The 23,945-nt window shown below is 36.7% G+C and overlaps 1 protein-coding gene across 1 annotated transcript in view; it reads right to left on the reverse strand.

The window, feature by feature from the left end:
- Nucleotides 1-23,945, reverse strand: part of DYNC2H1 (dynein cytoplasmic 2 heavy chain 1) — a 366,248-nt gene that overhangs the window by 168,290 nt on the left and 174,013 nt on the right. Inside the window, exons 69-70 of the mRNA XM_060018033.1 lie at nt 22,257-22,400; nt 17,834-17,923 (exon numbers count right to left, since the gene is read on the reverse strand). Of these exons, the coding sequence (XP_059874016.1) occupies nt 17,834-17,923; nt 22,257-22,400 (234 nt within the window). The remainder of the gene's footprint in view (nt 1-17,833; nt 17,924-22,256; nt 22,401-23,945) is intronic.

Raw genomic sequence — 23,945 nt, forward strand, 5'->3', positions numbered from 1 at the left:
TTCCGAGCTTATGAGTTGGAAAATTTGGGTGTTTTAAGTTCAATTTATTTCAGTATGCTTGGGTTCTGTTACAAAATAATTTAATATCAAGAGAACATAATAAACAAAATTTCAGCTGATTATCTACATAATTAACTAGCTGAATGAAGAAAAACAGTAAGAGACAGTAGACCACTGGATGGTATATGTCAGCCACATATTCCATACCATGCCATCACACACACATCATACTCTAGTAAAAATTCAAAAAGAGTGAGACTATTAGAGAAGGATTAATACAATATGAGAGAATCTTAAAGTCAACTTTATACCTGATAAGAAGTTCACATTTCCAAACGTAATGGTTTGTTTTAACCACATTCTATTACCAAGACGTATTTGGCATCATGCAAAATGGGTTTGAATTCTAGCTCCAACACCCACTACATCTGAGTAACCTAGAGAAAGGTTAAAGCTCTAAATCTCGGCTTCTTCCTTTATATAATAGAATTGTTGTGGGAATTAATTAACAATGTGTTAAAGCACTTAGTGCCTAGAACACTGTAAGTCTTAAAAGGCGACAGATAGTAACTATCTGCTTTACAGTAAAAAGATATAGTACGTAATATTGGAAAGGAAATTTATTTCAAAAATATTCCATAAATCCCACAAATCTCAGAGACTAAGAAGCAGTAGAAACTATAATTCATTCATTTTTTCTACCCTATAATATTCATTGCTTTCAAATATGTTTAATGAAAAGTCTAAGTAGATGTTACCATATGAAGAAAAATCTTGTTTTAATCTCAAAGAAGTTGATATAGGATAGAACTTAGGCACTCACACTTGTGCTTGAAGCTAAATCATACATTTTAAAAAAGAATTCCATGCACATTTACCTATACTTCCAGAAACTCTAAAGGGTTAGATACAATACTAAAAGTTTCAAAGTTATCAAAGCAGAAGAAAATTATCTAAATTACCAAGATTCATTTTAATAACCACAGTTTATAAAATTTCTAAACACCCAACCAGAGAACTTCCATGTTTTTATTATAAGAAAACACATTTTGATAGGAAAAATACCATAATTCAAATTAAATGAGATGTAAGATAAATACAATCATGAGATGCTATAATTATTTTATTTGTAAAACATAATATTCATCTGAATTTTAATCAATCAACTAGCAAATTCATTTGAAGAAAGAGGCAAGGTGAGCTGCATAGGCATAAAGCTTAGAAGGACTTTGCATGAAAAACTTCTATTTATACATAACCAGACATTCTTCCTATACCATTTCAAATCTTTTAGACAATACTTCCATAAGGGGAAACAATAAGAATCATATGGTCTCACAACATTTTCTTTAACCCGTTTCTGTACTCGCCCAATATAGTTGGAAATTATTTAATACGCTAACAAATTCCATTATTTTGTATCTATTTGAAACAATAAACTGTGATGAAGAAATGATATGTAAAGGTACTAACTTGTACATAGGTTTACTATAATCATCATAAGTTTGGGGAAACCAAATGTGCTACTTATCCTATCATTGTCTAAGGTACTTACGTTACTGAAATAAACACTTTTGAACTCATGAATAAAAAGAATGATATAGCTAATAATCTAAACTGAAAGTACTAGACAATTTTCCCCATTTGGTTTAGTTCATTAAAAGTCTAAATTTTCTGATATAAAACAAGTCAATCATTTTTCTGTTCCAGGTCAAGATGCTTTCAGTTCAATGTGATGTGAATACTAATAATTCTCTCTCTATTTCAAGAGTCTATTGTTGTCATACTGCTCTCACTAACACAACAGCAAAACCAGCATTAGAGAAGCTCTGGCAGTCAGTTTAACGTAACGCTGACTGCTAATAACCGAAAACCTTTCACTAAAATATAAAATTGGTTCCATCCTAAGTAAGGTTAGAGTGCTAAATCTTGAGAAATGCACCTCAGTTTTACAATTAATGTGCTTTCTGAATTTTTATTCACCACTGAAACTCTATGGAATGCTGAATTCAAGATGAATAGATTTAATATCACTCCTATAGAAATACAAATTTTACAAAACAGATATTCCATTATCAATTAAAAACATGTCTTAAGAGACCTTCAAGATGGCAGAGGAGTAAGATGTGGAAATCACCTTCCTCCACACAAATACATCAGAAATAAAACTATATGTGGAACAACTCCTACAGAACACCTACTGAATGCTGGCAGAAGACCTCAGACTTCCCAAAAGTCAAAAAACTCCCCATGTACCTGCGTAAGGCAAAAGAAAAAAAAAAAAAAAAAACAGAGACAAAAACAATAGGGACAGGACCTGCACCTCTGGGAAGGAGCTGTGAAGGAGGAAAAGTTTCCACACACTACAAAGCCCCTTCACTGGCAGAGACGGGGGGGGGGGGTGCTGGTGGGGAAGCTTTGGAGCCATGCAGCAATAAGGGTGCAGAGGGCAAAGCGGAAAGATTCCCGCACAGGGGATCGGTGCCGACCAGAACTCACCAGGCTGAGAGGTTTGTCTGCTCACCCGCTGGGACGGGTCGGGGCTGGGAGCTGAGGCTCGGGCTTCGGAGGTCAGATCCCAGGGAGAGGACTGGGGTTGGCTGCGTGAACACAGCCTGAATGGGGCTAGTGCACTACAGCTAGCCAGGAGGGTGTCCAAGAAAAAGTATGGACCTGCCTAAGAGGCAAGAGACCATTGTTTCGGGGTGCGTGAAGAGAAGGGATTCAGAGCACCGCCTAAACAAGCTCCAGAGATGTGCAAAAGCCACGGCTATCAGCGTGGACACCACAGACAGGCATGAAATGCAAACGCTGCTGCTGCACCCACCAAGAAACCTGTGTGCAAGCACAGGTCACTATCCACACCTCCCCTCCCCAGAGCCTGTGCAGCCCACCACTGCCAGGGTCACGTGATGCAGGGACAACATCCCCAGGAGAACAAACGGCGGGCCTCAGGCTGTTGCAACGTCATGCTTTATATTTGTTTAGTATTTAGAGTTTATTATCATTGGTAGATTTGTTTATTGATTTGGTTGCTCTATTCCTTTATATATATATATATATATATATATATATATTTTTTTTTTTTTTTTTTCCTTTTCCTCTTTTTGTGAGTGTATATGTACATGCTTCTTTGTGTGACTTTTGCCTGTATAGCTTTGCTTTTACCATTTGTCCTAGGGTTCTGTCTGTCCATTTTTTTTTTATTTTTTAGCATAGCTTTTAGCACTTGTTCTGATTGGTAGAATTGTTTTTGGTTTGGTTGCTCTTTTCTTTCTTTCTTTCTTTCTTTTTTTCCTTTTTTCTCTCTTTTTTTTTTTTTACAACTTTTTAACTTTTTTAATAATTATATTTTATTCTAATAACTTTATGCTATTTTATTATTTTATATTTTCTTTCTTTCTTTCTTTCTTTCTCCCTTTTCTTCTGAGCCATGTGACTGACAGGGTATTGGTGCTCCAGCCGGGTGTCAGGCCTGTGCCTCTGAGGTGGGAGAGCCGAGTTCAAGACACTGGTCTACCAGAGACCTCCTGGCTCCATGTAATATCAAACGGCAAAAGCTCTCCCAGAGATCACCATCTCAACGACCAGCAACCTACAGTGCTTGACACCTACACCAAACAACTAGCAAGACAGGAATACAACCCCACCCATTAGCAGAAAGCTGCCTAAAATCATAAAAAGGTCACAGACATGCCAAAACACACCACCAGATGCGGTTTTGCCCAGCAGAAAGACAAGATCCAGTCTCATCCACCGAACAGAGGCACTAGTCTCCTCCACCAGGAAGCCTACACAACCCACTGAACCAACCTTAGCCACTGGAGGAAGACACCAAAAACAACAGGAACTACGAACCTGCAGCCTGCGAAAAGGAGACCCCAAACACAGTAAGTTAAGCAAAATGCGAAGACAGAGAAACACATAGCAGGTGAAAGAGCAAGGTAAAATCCCACTAGACCAAACAGATGAAGAAGAAATAGGCCTGAAAAAGAATTCAGAGTAATGATAGTAAAGATGATCCAGAATCTTGGAAATAGAATGAAGAAAATACAAGAAACATTTAACAAGGACCTAGAAGAACTAAAGAACAAACAAACAATGATGAACAACACAATAAATGAAATTAAAAATTCTCTAGAATAGATCAATAGCAGAATTACTGAGGCAGAAGAACGGATAAGTGACCTGGAAGATAAAATAGTGGAAATAACTACCATAGAGCAGAATAAAGAAAAAAGAATGAAAAGAATTGAGGACAGTCTTAGAGACCTACAGGACAATATTAATTGCACCCGCATTTGAATTACTGGGGTCGCAAAGAAGAAAAAGAGAAAAAGAAAGGGACTGAGAAAATATTTGAAGTGATTATAGTTGAAAATTTCCCTAATATGGGATAGGAAAAGGTCAAGTTCAGGAAGCACAGAGAGTCCCATACAGGAAAAATACAAGGAGAAACACACCAAGACACATATTAATCAAACTATCAAAAATTAAACACAAAGAAAAAATATTAAAAGCAGCAAGGGAAAAACAAGAAATAACATACAAGGGAATCTCCATAAGGTTAACAGCTGATCCTTCAGCAAAAACTCTGCAAGTCAGAAGGGAGTAGCAAGACATTTTTAAAGCAATGAAAGGGAAGAACTTACAAACGAGACTACTCTACACAGCAAGGATCTCATTCAGATTCGATGGAGAAATTAAAACCTCTACAGACAAGCAAAAGCTAAGAGAACACAGCATCACCAAAACAGCTTTAAAACAAATGCTAAAGGAAATTCTCTAGGCAGGGAATACAAGAGAAGAAAAAGAACTACAATGGCACACCCAAAACAATTAAGAAAATGGTAACAGGAACATACATATCAATAATTACCTTAAATGTAAAAGGATTAAATGCTCCAACCAAAAGACACAGACTGGCTGAATGGAAACAAAAACAAGACCCGCATATGTGCTGTCTACAAGAGACCCACTTCAGACCTATGGACACAAACATACTGAAAGTGAGGGGATGAAAAAAGATATTCCATGCAAATGCAAATCAAAAGAAAGCTGGAGTAGCAATTCTCATATCAGATAAAATAGACTTTAAAATAATGACTATTACAAGAGACAAAGAAGGACACTACATAATTATCAAGGGATCAATCTAAGAAAAAGATATAACAACTGTAAATATTTATGCATCCAACATAGGAGCACCTCAATACATGAGGCAAATGGTAACAGCTATAAAAGGGAAAATCCCCAGAGGAGGGGACTTTAACACACTGCTATCGCCAATGGACAGATCATCCAAAATGAAATTAAATAAGGAAACAAAAGCTTTAAATGATACACTAAACAAGATGGACTTAATTGGTATTTATAGGACATTCCATCTAAAACAACAGAATACACTTTCTTCTCAAGTGCTCATGGAACATTCTCCAAGATAGATGATATCTTGGGTCACAAATCAAGCCTTGATAAATTTAAGAAAATTGAAATAGTATCAAGTATCTTTTCTGACCACAACGCTGTGAGACTAGATATCAATTACAGAAAAAATCTGTAAAAAATACAAACACATGGAGGCTAAACAATACACTACTTAATAACCAAGAGATCACTAAAGAAATCAAAGAGGAAATTTAAAAAATACCTAGAAACAAATGACAATGAAAGCACAACCACCCAAAACCTGTGGGATGAAGCAAAAGCAGTTCTAAGAGGGAAGATTATAGCAATACAATCCTACCTCAAGAAACAAGAAACATCTCAAATAAACAACATAACCTTACATCTAAAGCAATTAGAGAAAGAAGAAAAAAAAAACTCCACAGAAGTAAAGAAATCATAAAGATCAGATCAGAAATAATAATAAACAGAAACAAAGGAAACAATAGCAAAGATCAATAACACTAAAAGCATGCTCTTTGAGAAGATAAACAAAATTGATAAACCATTAGACAGACTCATCAAGAAAAAAGAGGGTAGACTCAAATCAACAGAATTAGACATGAAAAAGGAGAAGTAACAACTGACACGGCAGAAACACAGAGGATCATGACAGATTACTACAAGCAACTATACGCCAATATAATGGAAAACCTGGAAGAAATGGACAAATTCTTAGAAAAGCACAACCTTCCAAGACTGAACCAGGAAGAAACAGAAAATATAAACAGACCATTCACAAGCACTGAAATTGAGACTGTGAAAAAGAATATTCCAGCAAACAAAAGCCCAGGACCAGATGGCTTCACAGGCGAATTCTATCAAACATTTAGAGAAGAGCTAACACCTATCCTTCTCAAACTCCTCCAAAATATAGCAGATGGAGGAACACTCCCAAACTCATTCTACAAGGCCACCATCACCCTGACACCAAAACTAGACCAAGATGTCACAAAGAAAGAAAACTACAGGCCAATATCACTAATGAACATAGATGCAAAAATCCTCAACAAAATATTAGCAAACAGAATCCAACAGCACATTAAATGGATCATACACCATGATCAAGTGGGGTTTATCCCAGAAATGAAAGGAGTCTTCAATATACACAAATCAATGTGATAAACCATACTAACAAACTGAAGGAGAAAAAACGATATGATCATCTCAATAGATGCAGAGTAAGCTTTCAACAAAATTCAACAGCCATTTACGATAAAAACTCTCTAGAAAGTAGGCAGAGTGGGAACTTACCTCAACATAATAAAGGCCATATATGACAAACCCACAGCCAACATCATTCTCAATGGTGAAAAACTGAAACCATTACCACTAAGATCAGGAACAAGACAAGGTTGTCGACTCTCAGCACTATTATTCAACACAGTTTTGGAAGTTTTAGCCACAGCGATCAGAGAAGAAAAAGAAATAAAATGAATCCAATTTGGAAAAAAGAAGAAGTAAAACTGTCAATGTTTGCAGATGACATGATACTATATAGAGAATTCTAAAGATGCTACGAGAAAACTACTAGAGCTAATCAACAAATTTAGCAAAGTAGCAGGATACAAAATTAATGCACAGATATCTCTTGTATTCCTATACACTAATGATGAAAAATCTGAAACTGAAATCAAGAAAACACTCCCATTTGCCACTGCAACAGAAAAAATAAAATACCTAGGAATAAACCTACCTAAGGAGACAAAAGACCTGTATGCAGAAAATTATAAGACACTGATGAAAGAAATTAAAGATGATACAAACAGATGGAGAGATATAACATGTTCTTGGATTGGAAGAATCAATATTGTGAAAATGACTCTACTACCCAAAGCAATCTATAGATTCAATGCAATCCCTATCAAACTACCAATGGCATTATTCACAGAACTAGAACAAAAGGTTTCACAATTTGTATGGAAACACGAAAGACCCCGAATAGCCGAAGCAATCTTGAGAAAGAAAAACCAAGCTGGAGGAATCAGGCTCCCTGTCTTTAGACTATACTACAAAGCTACAGCAATCAAGACAGTATGGTACTGGCACAAAAACAGAAATATAGATCAATGGAACAGGATAGAAAGCCCAGAGATAAACCCACGCACATATAGTCACCGTATCTTTGATAAAGGAGGTAAGAATATACAATGGAGAAAAGACAGCCTCTTCAATACATGGTGCTGGGAAAACTGGACAGCTACATGTAAAAGAATGAAACTAGAACACTCCCTAACACCATACACAAAAATAAACTCAAAATGGATTAGAGATCTAAATATAAGGCCAGACACTATAAAACTCTTAGAGGAAACCTTAGGCAGAACACTGTATGAAATAAATCACAGCAAGATCCTTTATGACCCACCTCCTAGAGAAATGGAAATAAAAACAAAAATAAACAAATCGGACCTAATGAACCTGAAAAGCTTTTGTAACAGCAAAGGAAACCATAAACAAGATGAAAAGACAACCCTCAGAATGGGAGAAAATATTTGCAAATGAAGCAACTGACAAAGGATTAACCTCCAAAATTTACAAGCAGCTCATGCAGCTTAATATAAAAACAAACAAAAAAAAACAATCCAAAAATGGTCAGAAGACCTAAATAGACATTTCTCCAAAGAAGATATACAGACTGCCAACAAACACATGAAAGAATGCTCAACATCATTAATCATTAGAGAAATGCAAATCAAAACTACAATGAGATATCATCTCACACCAGTCAGAATGGCCATCATCAAAAAATCTAGAAGCAATAAATGCTGGAGAGGGTGTGGAGAAAAGGAACACTCTTGCACTGCTGGTGGGAATGTGAACTGGTACAGGCACTATGGAGAACAGTATGGAGGTTCCTTAAAAAACTACAAATAGAACTACCATATGACCCAGCAATCCTACTACTGGGCATATACCCTGAGAAAACCATAATTCAATAAGAGTCATGTACCAAAATGTTCATTGCAGCTCTATTTACAATAGCCTGGAGATGGAAACAACCTAAGCGTCCATCATCGGATGAATGGATAAAGAAGATGTGGCACGTATATACAATGGACTATTACTCAGCCATAAAAAGAAACAAAATTGAGCTATTTCTAATGAGGTGGATGGACCTAGAGTCTGTCATACAGAGTGAAGTAAGTCAGAAAGAGAAAGAGAAATACCGTATGCTAACACATATATATGGAATTTAAGAAAAAAAAAATGTCATGAAGAACCTAGGGGTAAGACAGGAATAAAGACACAGACCTACTAGAGAATGGACTTGAGGAAATGGGAAGGGGGAAAGGTAAGCTGTGACAAAGCGAGAGAGTGGCATGGACATATATACGCTATCAAACGTAAAATAGACAGCTAGTGGGAAGCAGCCGCATAGCACAGGGAGATCAGCTCAGCTCGGTGCTTTGTGGCCACCTAGAGGGGTGGGATAGGGAGGGTGAGAGGGAGGGAGACGCAAGAGGGAGGAGATATGGGAACATATGTATAACTGATTCACTTTGTTATAAAGCAGAAACTAACACACCATTCTAAAGCAATTATACTCCAATAAAGATGTAAAAAAAAAAAACACACACATTATCTCTGTTAGTTAAGGCAAGTAGTGTTAGCTGCTGTAACAAATCCTAAATCTTAGTGGCTTTAGACAATAAAACTTTCTCTCTCCCTCACAAAAAAAAAAAAAAAAAAAAAAGAGTCATGTACCACAATGTTCGTTGCAGCTCTATTTACAATAGCCAGGAGATGGAAGCAGCCTATGTGTCCATAGACAGATGCATGGATAATGAAGATGTGGCCATATAGACAATGGAATATTACTTAGCCATAAAAAGAAACGAAATTGAGTTACTTGTAGTGAGATGGATGGACCTAGAATCTGTCATATAGAGTGAAGTAAGTCAGAGAAAAACAAATACCATATGCTAACACATATATATGGAATCTAAAAAAAAAAAAAATGTTTCTGAAGAGCCTAGGGGCAGGACAGAAATAAAGATGCAGGCATAGAGAATGGACTTAAGGACACGGGCAAGGGGAAGCGTAAGCTGGGATGAAGTGAGAGAGTGGCATGGACTCTTATATACTACCAGATGTGAAACAGATACGTAGTGGGAAGCAGCCACATAGCACAGGGAGATCAGCTCGGTGCTTTGTGACCACCTGGGGTGGGGGATAGGGAGGGTGAGAGGGAGATGCAAGAGGAGGAGATATGGGGATATATGTATATGTATAGCTGATTCATTTTGTTATAAAACAGAAACTAACACACCATTGTAAAACAATTCTACTCCAATAAAGATGTTAAAAGAAAACAAAAAGTCTTAAGAATTTTAAACTATAGCATTTTTTAAAAATAATTTCAACTTTTCACAATAGAAAAGTATTACTCAAGATAGGCAATGAAAAATTCCAGTTGGGTACTAAAATGTTGGGATGGTAAGCCTACAACCCCTCTCCTAGTGCAGGAAAGTGCTGGCTTTAGCCTACCTTAAATATACTTTTAAAAGGTAAAGTGACATAAAAGAAGTAACCCTCTGGGATTATCAGTCACTTTAAACATTTACTTTATTATATTTTTAAACTTTTCTGCGAAAAAGAAGTAATGCTCACTAAACTTCACTGATACTGTACATTAAATCATCTTGGTACTGAAATGCTTACCATATCCTTCTCTAATTACATTATTAAAATATGACAAAAGGATTTAAATCTCATCAGTAAGTATAATGTATCACTGAAAGTAAAATAAGAACATATAATTTATTCACTAGAAAATAAAAAAGATTAAAGCTACATTCAGACTTGCTAAGTCTGGTGGCAGGGTGCTACAGGTGCTGCCGCTCTCTACCTCCTCAACTGCCCTTTTATTGTTTCAAACTCCCTCCTAGGGATAGATAGTAAAGCATGAACTGCAGTCAGAAGCAGCTGTACCAGGAGCCCCCTTACTCCCTTGGTAACAGCAGCAGCAGCAATCAAGTAATAAAAATGCAATTCCATGTTTAAACTGTACCCCCTTGCTGTCACCACTCCAACCACCACACAGGCACAGAACATCCTGGGGCCGTCCCTCAGGCTTGGGCCCCTTGGTCCACTGGAGCAATGCTTCTGGCATAGGTGGGAGAAACAGAGTGGGCAGAGCACAAAAATTCAAAGTATACAGATTACTGTAAAGCAAGTTTATGAGCACAGACTTTAGGACCAGCCTTGCTGGGAATGAAATTCCATTTCATTTGTCTCTGGCTCTGAGATGAATCACTAAGCGAATGAGGATGGCAGAGTCTCTAGGAAAAGCCCTTCTCCACAGGAATGAAGAGAGAAGAGAGACACAAGGGCCAACTCCTAAGAGAGCACTGTGGATTCCTGAACTTGGCGGGGCGGGAGGGGGGCAAAGAGTTTCAGGGAGGAAGGGGGACAGAATGGGCACTTTAAATCACACATTGACAACATGCATGAACTTTGAAAACATTATGCTAAGTGAATAAGCAGAGGACAAACACTTATATGACTCCACTTATATGAGGTACCAAGAGTAGTCAGATTCATAGAGACAGAAATCAGAATGGTGGTTCCCAGGGGATGGGGGGGATGAGGGATGGGCAATTATTTATTGGGTAGGGAGTTCCAGTTTAAGATAAAAAATGAACAATGCAAATTAAGTAATATAGAGATCAAAAAATAAATCAATGATTAAAAAAGAAAATATTAAAACATTAATTAACATAGACTTATTCTAAAAGCAAAACTTATTCTTTAAAGTGCAAAGAAAATAGACAAATATGACAAATAGACAAATATGGCAAGTAAGGGGGAAGGTAAAAATAAAAAACCTTAATAAAAGTAAGTAGAAAAAAGAAAAATAAGATATTTATAAACTACAAAATTAAAAACAGTGATAAAATCCAGAGTTGACAAGGATGCAAAGAAGATACCTTAATTACTCTGTGTGTAGGAATAATAACTGGTAATAAAAACCTTTTAGAAGGCAATTTGATAATGCCAAAAAAAATTTCATAAGTTTATATCCTTGGATCAGCCATTATACTTCCATTAAGAAATATAGAGTTCTGGTTCAAGACAATGACACAGGAAGATCCCAAACTCACTTCCTCCTATAGACACACCAAGTCTACAGCTAAAGAAGGAACAATTTCCTCTGAGAAATACCTACAGGCTGGCTGAACAATTACCACACACTGGGCAAAAGAGAAGAAAACCACATCAAAGCGGGTGGGAGAGGCTGGGATAGTCTTGCCATAAAACCCACCCCTGGAACAGTGACCCAAAGTTAGGAGGAAACTCAAAAGCCAGACCTCTGCTTGAGGAATGAAGGGTTTGACCCCATACTAGGCACCCCAACTTTAAAGACCTGCACCTGAGTAACAAGCTCCCAAAATATCTAGCTTTGCAAACCAACTGGGCTCACAACAACGATATCCACAAGAGTGTACTCTTCTGAGAAACAGCTCAAAAAGGGCTCCTATGCTTTTTGGGACTCACCTGCCCCAGGGCAGCCGATGGAGCTCAGACTTTAAGTGTAAGAGCTTCACTTGGGTAGATTAAAGCATTGGCCTGAGAGGCAGGCATCTAATCTAATACACATGTCTAAGAACTTGCTGGAACACTCTCTGGGTACATAGGCTAGCGGACACCATCTTTGCACTCTCCGTCTGCTAGCCAACAGGTGCCATCATTGTTTTTTCCTTTTCTAGTGGGTGCCATCTTTCCGCACATGCTCTGCCTCACTCCAGGCATCAGGCACCATATTTGCACTCTCCCTCAGCCTTGCTCTAGCCAGTGGGTGCCACCTTTCTTATTTTTTTTTCTTTTTCTGGTGGGTGCCATCTTTATGTTCCCCCTCTGCCTCCCTACAGCCAGCAGGCAACATGTTCTCACTCTCTCTCTGCCATGCTCCAGGGCACCAGTATCTCTCAGAAGTGAGCTTTATATACTTGTGGAGCCCTGATTTTTGTAGCTACAGCCAAGGGGCCATCCCTTGATCATATGGCTCTGGAGGCCAAGGGAGCTTGCATTCCTGGGTCCCATGGGACTCTAACAATTGGAGAGACAGTTCTTGGCAGGCTACTATCTCCAAGGTTCTGCACAGACAACATAATGACACACCCCCACATCTTTCTGTGAAAGAAGCCTATTTGCTTGTACTGGAGCTTTGGCCTGAGAGGCAGGCTTCAGGTTTGGCGCATACCTAGGGGCCTATGGAACTCCTCTCAGGGATCATAGGTCAGTGAATGCCGTCTTTGCCCTCTCCTTCTGCCTTACTATAGCTTGCCAGTATCTCCTAGAAAAGAGCTTATACACGTATCTAGAGCCTCCGTTTATGCAACTGCCAATCAGGAGACACCACCAGATCACCTGGCTCAAATGGCCAGTGGGGATTATACTTGCAGTCCCATAGGACTGTATATATTTTCATACTTTAAAATTTGCTCCCTGAGCATCTGGCTTCAAAGCATCCTGAATCTACTGCTGACTGATAAACTTCCTCCATATGATGCTGACAGGTCATGAGACACCCTCAAGCTACAGGGAGATAATAAGAATATAATAGGCTGCTTGAACAATCACAAAGGTTTAAGAGACAGCCAAGAGTTAGGGTAGGGTTGAATGATAAGGTTCAACCACCAGGACACTGGTCTAGCAGCACCATTTTGGAGTCCTCCCTCCAGCCTACTAATGTCAGGGGCTTACCCACCCATCAGTGGGCTAGCACCAGAGCCAGAAACTCCAGACCCACAGCCAGCCAATCCAGGAACCAGCTCTGCACACCAGCAGATCGATATCAACCCCAGCCTCCCCAGCCCCCAAGCCCTGCAGCCCCAGCCCCTCCCACCAGTGGGGTGGCATGAGCTCCAGCCTCCCCAGGACCTGCAGCCAGCCAGCCCAGAACCTGGTCCTGCCCATCAGCAGGCCAGCACCAGCCCCAGGATCCTCAGGCTATGTGACCAGCCATGCTGGGACATGGCCCCATACACCAGGGCCTGGCAGTCAATACATGAAGTAGGGCCTGGTAGCCACCTAGAACAGGGACCAGTGCTGCTGACTAGTATGACCACAGTACCTGGCCCCGCCATAATAGAAGGGTCCATGCAGCCCACATAGGGGGCAACCTTAGAGCATATAGCTCTGGTAAGCAGAAGGGGGTATGCTGCTAAGCTCCATAAGACATCTCCCACATAAACCATTCTCCAAGATTGGAAAACATACTTGACTTAGAGTTCATAGAAATAAAAAGAGAATTCAGCAAAATGAGGAGACAGAGGAGTATGTTTGAAACAAAGGAAAAAGACAAAGCCCCAGAAGAAGAACTAAGTAAAGTGGAGATAAGCAATCTACCCAATAGAGTGTTCAAGTTAATGATCATGAAGATGCTCAACAAACTCAGGAGATGAATGGATGGACATAGAGAAAAAGTTAACAAAGAGTGAAAAAATATAAAGATGAACTAAACAGAGCTGAAGAATACAATAACTGACATAAAAAATATACGAGAAAGCAATCAAAACAGATTAGATAATAAAATGAAATGAATCAGTAAACTGGAAGACAGAGTAGTGGAAATCACCCAAGCTGAAGAGAAAGAAAAGAAAAAGGAATTTAAAAATTTTAGAATAGTTTAAAAGACCTCAAGGACAACATCAAGCATACTAACATTCACTTTATAGGGGGTCTCACAAGCAGAAGAGAGAGAGAAAGAGGCAAAGAACTTATTTGAAGAAATAATAGCTGATAATGTCCCTAACCTGAAAAGGAAAAAGACATCCAAGTCCAGAAATCACAGAGTCCCAAACAAGATGAAACCAAAGAGGTCTAAACAAAGACACATTACTAAAAAGTGGTAAAAATTAAAGATAAAGAAAGAATCTTAAGAGCAGCAAGAGAAAAGCAATTAGTTATACACAAGGGAACTTTCATAAGACAATGAGCTGACTTTTCAGCAGAAACATTGCAGGGTACACAAAACAAAAAGATACAAAATATGATGTCAAAAACAGTAAACAAACAAACAAACAAAAAACAGTAAACATTGGGGGAAGGTGAGTAAAAACACAGGATTGTTAGCATGCATTCAAACTTAAGAGAGCATCAACTTAAACCTTAAACTAACACACACACACACACAAATAGGTTTTTATATATGAATCTCATGGTAACCACAAACTAAAAATCTATAAGAGATACATACAAAAAAAAAGAATCCAAACATAAAATTAAATACAGTCATCAAATCACAAGGGAAGAGGGCAAAATAAGATGACAGAAACAAAAATGAACTATAAAAATAACCAGAAAACAATTATTAAAATGTCAATAAGTACATACCTACCAATAATTACTTTAAATGTAAATAGACTAAATGCTCCAATCAAAAGATACAGAGTGGCTGAATGAATAAAAAATCAAGAGTCATATATATGCTGCCTATAAGAGACTCACTTAAGAACTAAAGACAAACACAGACTAAAGTGAGCGGATGGAAAAATCAACTCCATGAAAATGAAAATGAAAAGAAAGCGGAGCTTTCTTTAAAACAGAATTTAACAGACTTTAAAATAAAGACTGTAACAAGAGACATAAAAAGACATTACATAATGATAAAGGGATCAATCCAACGAGCAGACATAACAACTGTAAATTGTTATTTAAAAATGGACAAATCACGTGAATAGACATTTTTCCAAAGAAGACAAACAAATGACCAACAGACACATGAAAGGATGTTAAACATCACTAATCATCAAGGAAATGCAAATTAAAACTGCAAAGAGGTATCACCTCACGTCTGTCCAGAATGGCTATAATCAAAAAGACAACAAATAACAAGGGTTAACAAGGATGTGGAGAAAAGGGAACCCTTGTGCGCTGTTGGTGGGATTGTAAATTAGTACAGCCACTATGTAAAACAGTATGGAGGTTCTTCAAAAAACGTAAAAATAGAACTGCCATATGATCTAGCAATTGCACTTTTGGGGTATTTTTCAAAAGAAATGAACAAAAACACTAATTTGAAAAGATGTATGCTCCCCTATGTTCACTGCAGCATTATTTACAATAGCCAAGATATGGACGCATCCTAAGTGTCCATCCAAAGATGAATGGATAAAGAAGATGTGGGGTGTGTGTGTGTGTGTGTGTGTGTGTATACACAATGCAATATTACTTGCCCATAAAAAAGTAATGAAATCTTGCCATTTGTGACAACATGGACGGACCTAGAGAGTATTATGCTAAGTGAAATAAATTAGACAGAGAAAGACAAATACCCCATATGATTTTACTTTTATGTAGAATCTAAAAAACAAAACAAACATAACAAGACAGAAACAGATTCATAGATACAGAGAACAAACTGGTGGTTGCCTGAGGAGAGAGAGTTGGGAGATGAGCAAAATTGATGAGGAAGATTAAGAGGTACAAACTTCCAGTTATAAAATAGGTTATGGGGGTGTAATGTACAGCATAGGGAATATAGTCAATAATATTGTAATAACTTTGTATGGTGACAGATGGTTACTAGACTTATCATGTAATGTATAAAAATATCAAATCACTATGCTGTGCACCTGAAACTAATATAATATTCTAAATCAATTATACTTCAATAAAAAAAGAGGGGAAAAAAGACATGAATGCAAGACTTGAAAGCATAAAACTCCTAGAAAAGAAAGCCACTGCTTACTTACTAGTACATGTACATAAAGGTGAAGGAACTGAACAGGTTGTTCACTGAACTGCAGTCATTCATAACAACAAACAATATAGAAATAATCTAATATCCACCAGTAGAGTACTAGCATATAATTATATTATGGAATGCTACACAACCACTCAAAATAATAAGGTTAACATATTTATACGTATGTAAAGATCTTCAGGACCTATTGCCACAAAAGAGTTGTTACAGAAGAAACTATAATGTAAGGAAAAATTTTAAAACTGTATCTATATATTTGCACATATGAATATGAAGAGAGAAGAAACAGATTATAAGGAACATATCAAACCTTGAACTGGTTTACTCTAATGAAGGACTAAGAGTTAGAGGAGAGGATGAAATGAATGTTTAAAGTTTTCTTCTATATAGCTCATTAAATTTGAAACATTTTCTGAAAATATTTTAAAATTTTGGGTAATCAAATTTTACAAAGTTTTATATGAGATAATGCATTATAAAAATGTTTAAAGATATCATGAATCTATAACAAATGAAACTACTGATATATCATCCTTATATCTAGGATCATAACTACTGACAATTATTTGCTTACAATTCCTCATTTTACACAAGTTAAAATTGAAGGCCAAATAGCTGATTTTCAGAATTATAGTAAACTATAAGACCTATAAAAGAAAAATATATATCCATAGTTTTCAGTAAAGAAGGAATTCTGCAGAAATCCTCAACTATAATTCTTTGAATTTCCAATAACACCCCTTGTCAAAGTGCTGAAAGGTACTTTGAAGGGTTTATTCTCTGTCTGAAGTAAAGATCTTCAACAAAATCACTCTAATCATAAAAATTACTATCTTATTCTATAGTAACAATATTAAGTATATCTTTTTCAAGATTTTCTAAGAAACCTATATAATTGGACCATAATAACTCTATTCCTCTCACTTAGTTAACTGCCTTACAAAGTGCTTTTTTAACATATCTCAAGCTATACCCAAGGACTGACATTAAAAAGAAGTCCTAAGTGAAAACCCTCTGTGTTTTCTATAATATTAAGAAATTTCTAAAATATGTTTCACTGTATATTCCTCTGGGTCCCCTATAATTTGAAGACTTATGACAAATTTATTTCGTAACTCAGGATCAGGTGTTAGTTTACTTCATAATGCGAAGAATAGACAATTATTTTGTTCCCCAACCCAGGGGACATCCAGCAGTGTCAAGAGATGATTTTGATTGTCACAGCAGGGAAATGGAGGGCTAATGGCACCAGAAGATAGAGGCCAGAGGTGACACTAAATATCCTAAAATGCACAAAACAGCCCCCCACAACAATTAACTATGTGGCACAAAATGTCACTGGTACTGAGATTGAGAAACATCGGCTAGAAAATGACCTACATAATCCATCCTCGTTCCTTCTTTCAGTGGCTACTGACATGTTCAGGGCTAAGTCAGCTAACCCAGGGTTTGCTCTCCCTTCTTTACTTGTCACTTTTCTCCCTACGACATCCCAAGTGCTGTAAGACATTCTGGTTAGTAATGAGTTTTATTCTGGGAAAATATCAGATATGTCAATTTTAATACCTTTTTAGTATGTAAAGAGTTATGTATAATTTAATATAATTTAACCTAATACTGTATTAAATCAAGGTTCAGGAATATTTTATAAGTGAAAAACACAATGTTTCTTACCTTAAATAGGCAACGGCATATATATTCATATACCATATGTTTTAATGAGTTGATGAGAGACTGAATCCTCTGTTCTGTATTTTCAGAATCCTGTAGATTACAATTTGAAAATTGAAAACCCATTAGGAAATTCATGAACATTTAAAAGGTACCCCACAGTTTAATCATGCTTATAAATTGTTCCTCCAGACTCAAAACTGATTCTGGGACAATTATCTTCAGCAAACAGACTCAAGGGACTAGACGAATAAGTGCATTAAACTTCTACATTAATATAATAAAAAACTGATGTATTTTTTAATGTATAGATAGAGTTAAAGCTTTCAATAAATGAAAATTATAACCAATTACCAGTAATATCATATGAATTGAATTTGACCATACCACTTTGATTCCTACTGGCATTAAAAATACTACGTCAATCTGGGTTAAAGCCATTTAATTACTTGTATTATAATTACCAATCCAGCCCCAAAACAGTATGACCAGAACCATACTATAAAGAATTTTCTCATCCCCAGTACAGGAACTTAAACATTCTTAAACCATGCCCTCCAGCTTGAATTTGAAATACGTGGTGTAAAAATTCATACATAGTTTTAGTTTTTTATCTGCTTTTGTACCTCCATTGTACATGATTGCTATGATTTGAAAAATATCATTAATGGATATTTTATTTGATTAATGAAAAATGGCTTGGGGTAGGAATAGTGGAGGGGATGTTGTAAAGGCTGGCCTTTTCCCTTGGTGTGATATGAGTGTAAGTTTCACTTCATTCTGGGTGCAATTGGAGAATACATGCCTTGCAGAATTCAATTCTGGTATAACATTTAGACAAAATTGCTTGCTTCCTTGTGATGATAATTGGCAAGGAAAAAAAAACTAGCAAAATAATTTTAACAGTTTAGAGAAGTACACCCAGGACGACAGGATGAGCAATAAAATGTGTGAAATTAGCAGAAAACATTGTGACTTGATACTCAGATACATCAAATGTAGGTTTCTGGCCGTGTTAGTAGCATGTTCTAACCAAGAGAGCTCATTATTCACAGTTCATACCACAAACACTTCTCTTAATTTTACTATTTATTAACAAAGATCACATGTGGAATTGAAGCTTAGATCCACTAAAAGACACTCTAATGTGAGACAGAATATAGTACCTACAAGGTCCAGTAGATTTTCAATGTATGTACTTCTATGTATTTCAGATTATATTTTTCAAATGAACTCAAATGCCCACCTAAACACATATGTGCATATACACGAACAAACACATGCAAAGGTCAATGTTATTCAATGGCCGTATTATCACAGAACTATTGTCACTAAGGAAGTACTGAGCTATAAGCTTTTCTAAACAGTACAAAATAACCAGTATTTTTACTAAGTTGATTTAGACCTTCTAACTTATTTCTCAGTCCTTATATTTTATAGGGTCATTGAATTTTAACATACAATTTTTTTACTAAAAGATAAGAATGAATTTTAAATGAACTTATTACTGTGTACTTTCTAAGTAATTTATACAAAATTATTAATAAAAAACGAAGTTAAGTATAAATGACTCTCTAGATTTACCTGTGACACAGCAAATTAGAAATATGATCAATATATCATGACCCAACTCTCACAGACTTTACACTATTACTGTTTTTTGTAAAAATTCTTCTACCAGCACAATATTATAAATGGTTTGATTAAATTTAACATATTAAAATTCAATTTTTTTTAAAACCAAAGGACAAAGAACACAATTATGTATTCTTCAACCCTTTCCTGCATCTTGAAACCTTATCTTTGTCCAAAGGACATTACATATATACATGGGAGAAATGCTTACCTTGTCCCCCAGGACTGAGATGACAGATTTTACTAACAAAGCCTACCCCCAAAGCAGAAGCTCTTCGTTAGGTGCCATTTTATTTCAAATCTAATGTAAGAACAACTTCAAATGATTTACTTTAGTGGAAAAGACATCAGTAAACTTTAATCATTATTTGTAATCAAATAAAGATTTTCTGAAATAACTCATTCATGAAAATATTAAGTAGTCCATGCCAATGAAGACAAAGATTTTTTCCTGTTTTATTCTCCATTATATCACCCATGCACCTAGAAAAATGCCTGCCACATGGTAAGTCTGCGATAAATATTAACTGAATGAATAATAATCTTTCCTCAGAAAGATAGACTTAAGTAAACCTACTCGAATATGAAATTTTACTCCTAACTATCTAAAAGAACAAATTATTCTCACCCAAAATATAATTCTAAAAAACACTTATATTAGTATTATACTGAACACAAAAATTATAAACAACTTGATGAATTTGGTTTCATAAAAATATTTTTTAGGGTCTTCCCTGGTGGCGCAGTGGTTGAGAGTCCGCCTGCCGATGCAGGGGACGCGGGTTCGTGCCCCGTCCCGGAGGATCCCGCGTGCCGCAGAGCGGCTGGGCCCGTGGCCGCTGGGCCTGAGCGTCCGGAGCCTGTGCTCCGCAGCAGAAGAGGCCGCAGCAGTGAGAGGCCGCGTACCACAAAATATATATATATATATATTTTTTAATAAATTAAAAAGCAAATTAATAAACCCAAAATATTTACGACAAAGGTTTAGTGTCCTTAATATATAAGCTCTTATAAGTAAAATTTTAAAATAGTAATACCATATTTGTAAAAATAATAATTTACCAAAGAAAAAACACAAATAATCCGATATTTATCTTACAAGTGATATTTATCTTACAAGTGACCAAAGACTTTCAAATATAGTGAAATATTTTTCAATTACCTAATAGGATAATTATTAAAAGTTATATAATATTCATTTTTGCTCAAGGTGTAGATTAAAAAGGCCCCTGTTGTTGTATTAGTTTAATATACCAACAGCATATATTTCCAAAGGATAATTAGACAGTATTTTTCTAAAGGCTTACAAATGTGCATTTTTGCCCGAGCTATCCAAGTCTAGGAATTTAACTAGGAAAATAATTGGAGAAACAAAACACTGGGGAAAAAGCCCTGTAAGTGTCTATAGCTATTTTAAACATAACCCCCAAATTCTTTGACCCTCCATCCATCATTAAAGTCTCTTTCCCCTTCTTGAATCTGTGTAGGCTCTGACTGCTTCAACCCATAGAATACAGCAGAAATGACCCAAGGCTGGGTCATAAAAGGCAATTCAGCTTCTGCCTTGTTCACTGAAATACATGTTTGGTATCTCAGTATGCAATATGAGGAATCCAATTACTCTGTGCTGTGAGGAAGCCAAGCTTCACGGAGAGGTACTGCAGTCAGCAGTCCTAGTCATCAAGTCCACCCACCTCAAGTACCAGATATGAAAGTGAAGCCTCCCCAAAACCACTTGCACTCTCAATTCCTCACAACCAAGACCCCAGACCTTGTGAAGCAGAGGTAAGCCATCCCTGCAGTGCCCTGACAAAATTCCCCATAGAATCCATGAGCATAAGAGAAACATTGTTTTAATCTGCTAAATTTGGGGGTAATAAGATATTCAGCAGAGATAACCATAACACCCTATAGGAGGTAGCTAAATAAAGTAGGGTATAGCCTCACAAGCTCTCAAAAATATTGTGTAGGTTTGTATTTATTGACATGAAAATTGTGTACTATATATATATATATATATATATATATATATATATATATATATATATATATTTTTTTTGTGGTACGCGGGCCTCTCACTGTTTTGGCCTCTCCCGTTGCGGAGCACAGGCTCTGGACGCGCACGCTCAGCGACCATGGCTCACGGGCCCAGCCACTCTGCGGCATGTGGGATCTTCCCGGACCGGGGCACGAACCCATGTCCCCTGCATTGGCAGGCGGATTCTCAACCACTGCGCCACCAGGGAAGCCCCTGTACAATATATTTTTAAAGCACAGTATTATACCTTTTGGTAAAAATTATGTGTATTCTTTAATATATTGTTCCCTCCATTAGAATACAAGCTTGATAAAACAGTGTATATTCCTGTATTCCCATTTTCTAGAACAATATCGGGTATGTATTATAGCCTCAAACAACATTGGTATACAATGAAATTTTAAATGTTGTTTTCCCCAGGTAATAGGATTATGTGGATAATTTCTTATCTTTATACCTTCCTGAATCATCCATGTTTTTTTTTAATGATCATCTGAGAAGACAATCATTTATTAATTTATACTCAGAACATAAATCATTTCCATTAAGAGGACTGCCACATTGGGACAGTTTGTTAAAAACACAAAATGCAACTAAGGAGCTAGTTTCTTTTAAATATAGTTTAAAAGTGTTACATATGGTCTTTTGAAATATAATTCCAAGCAACTTTTCTCAGGAAATTATTATAAATTAAGCAGCTAGTAAAGCAATCTCTCTCATTCAGTCTCAGCTATGGGGTAACCAACAGCATACCTGTTTGTTTTGCAGAGCTCGCTGGAAAAGTCGGAGAAATGCAGCCAAACTAAAACGGTACATGTTATTAATTTTTGACAAGTCAGAGATAATGAAGTACATCTTGCTGGCACTCTCAGCCAGAGGGAGATAGGCATCCCGCTCCTGTGGAACAAGGGGTGGAGGTGGGGGGCGGGAAGGGTGACACCTTAGTTCTAATGTTTTACTGCCACCTACAGACTGCTATGCACATATCTAGCCGCAGCCTTACTTTCAACATACATACAACAAATAAAGATTAATCACAGAATTTTATAAAGAAACTGCATAATCCAGCTTTTCTATTTTTAAGTTTTTATACTTCTTTTAATCCTAAGATATTACACTTTTGTTTTGTATTTTTATGTAACTGCAAGCAATGTATTCTAAATACTTCCCCTCTCCTCTGATTACAGAACTAGAAGTAGTACATGGGTTGGTTTCAATGAAGACCAAGAATACTTGTATTAGGGGAAAGAGGTAAGCACCTGTATTAGGGTTAAATGGAATGGTAAACAGTTGTGATCAGAGGTCACGTAGGTCATGTAAGACAGCATGGCACTACAGGCTACCCCTGCAGTGGAGAAAAGTTAGAACAATGAATCTAGTGTGTGGGACTGGTACCAACAAGAACACTGATGGAAGCAGAGGTAAAGTAGAAGACTGTAACGAGTGTCCACATTAAGATAATAAAGCACCTAGCATTGTTCAACATAAGCATAGAACCAATAATCACAGGGGCTTTCATTCTGACTGAAGGTAAATGATGATAAAGATGAAAGGATCATAGGATTAAATGGCCTTGAGGTTATGAACTGAACTCTGAGAAGGCTCTCCATGTCATTCTGATCAAAGCACCAGGATTATAAATATGATACTGGTAAAATTATGTGTGTGACTCAGAGATGCCTGTTCGGAAAGAGAAGGCACAGAAAGTTCAAAATCCTTTTGGTATACAGTGACAGCTATGACATCTGCCAATTTTACCTATGGTAGAGAAGGTGGGATGACTGGATTGGAAACAGGCTATAGGTTTTCTCTTATTCTGATTTCAACAGAGCTCTTTCTCAAGTGAAGAAACTAATACTATGTAAGTGTAGAATTTGAGCAACAGCTGAAAAACACCTAAAATAACATTTGGAAAAGTCATTGAGGGAAATGGGAAATATTAAAGGATGTCAGTAAGGGTCCAGGTCAGGTTGGAGACTGGGAATTCACAATAACATTAATCTGCTTCATTGTTTGATTTTCTTCAGCAAATCTTTGTCACCGAATGTAGGAGGAAAAAAAAAAAAGATACATTGTACTGATATAAGGTTGAAATTTTGCTCTAGGAAATGTCAAAAGAATAAAGCAAGAAGGATTTTAACCATTTTTAAGAAAAGAGTTCAGATCAACACATTCATGGGGTCCAGGATGAGTAGGGAAGAAAAATGTTTTTGATGGAAAGAATAGCTTTTAACTCTTTCATTGATATACTTAACTTGCCTTAACTTAAGAAAAGTTCCAGGAATGGCAAAGATGCTCTCTAATAGTCATTTTAAACACGTTCATTTTCAATTTCAGTACAAGTTTATAGCTCTAGAACTTTGGATAACATGCCAGAAATCAGTAGTACTCAGCAGGGCTCAATGACCAGCACTCCTTACACTTGATACCCTCAACATCTAT

This window comes from Delphinus delphis, chromosome 8 (assembly GCF_949987515.2).
Source record: "Delphinus delphis chromosome 8, mDelDel1.2, whole genome shotgun sequence".
In the NCBI taxonomy this organism is placed as follows: domain Eukaryota; kingdom Metazoa; phylum Chordata; class Mammalia; order Artiodactyla; family Delphinidae; genus Delphinus; species Delphinus delphis.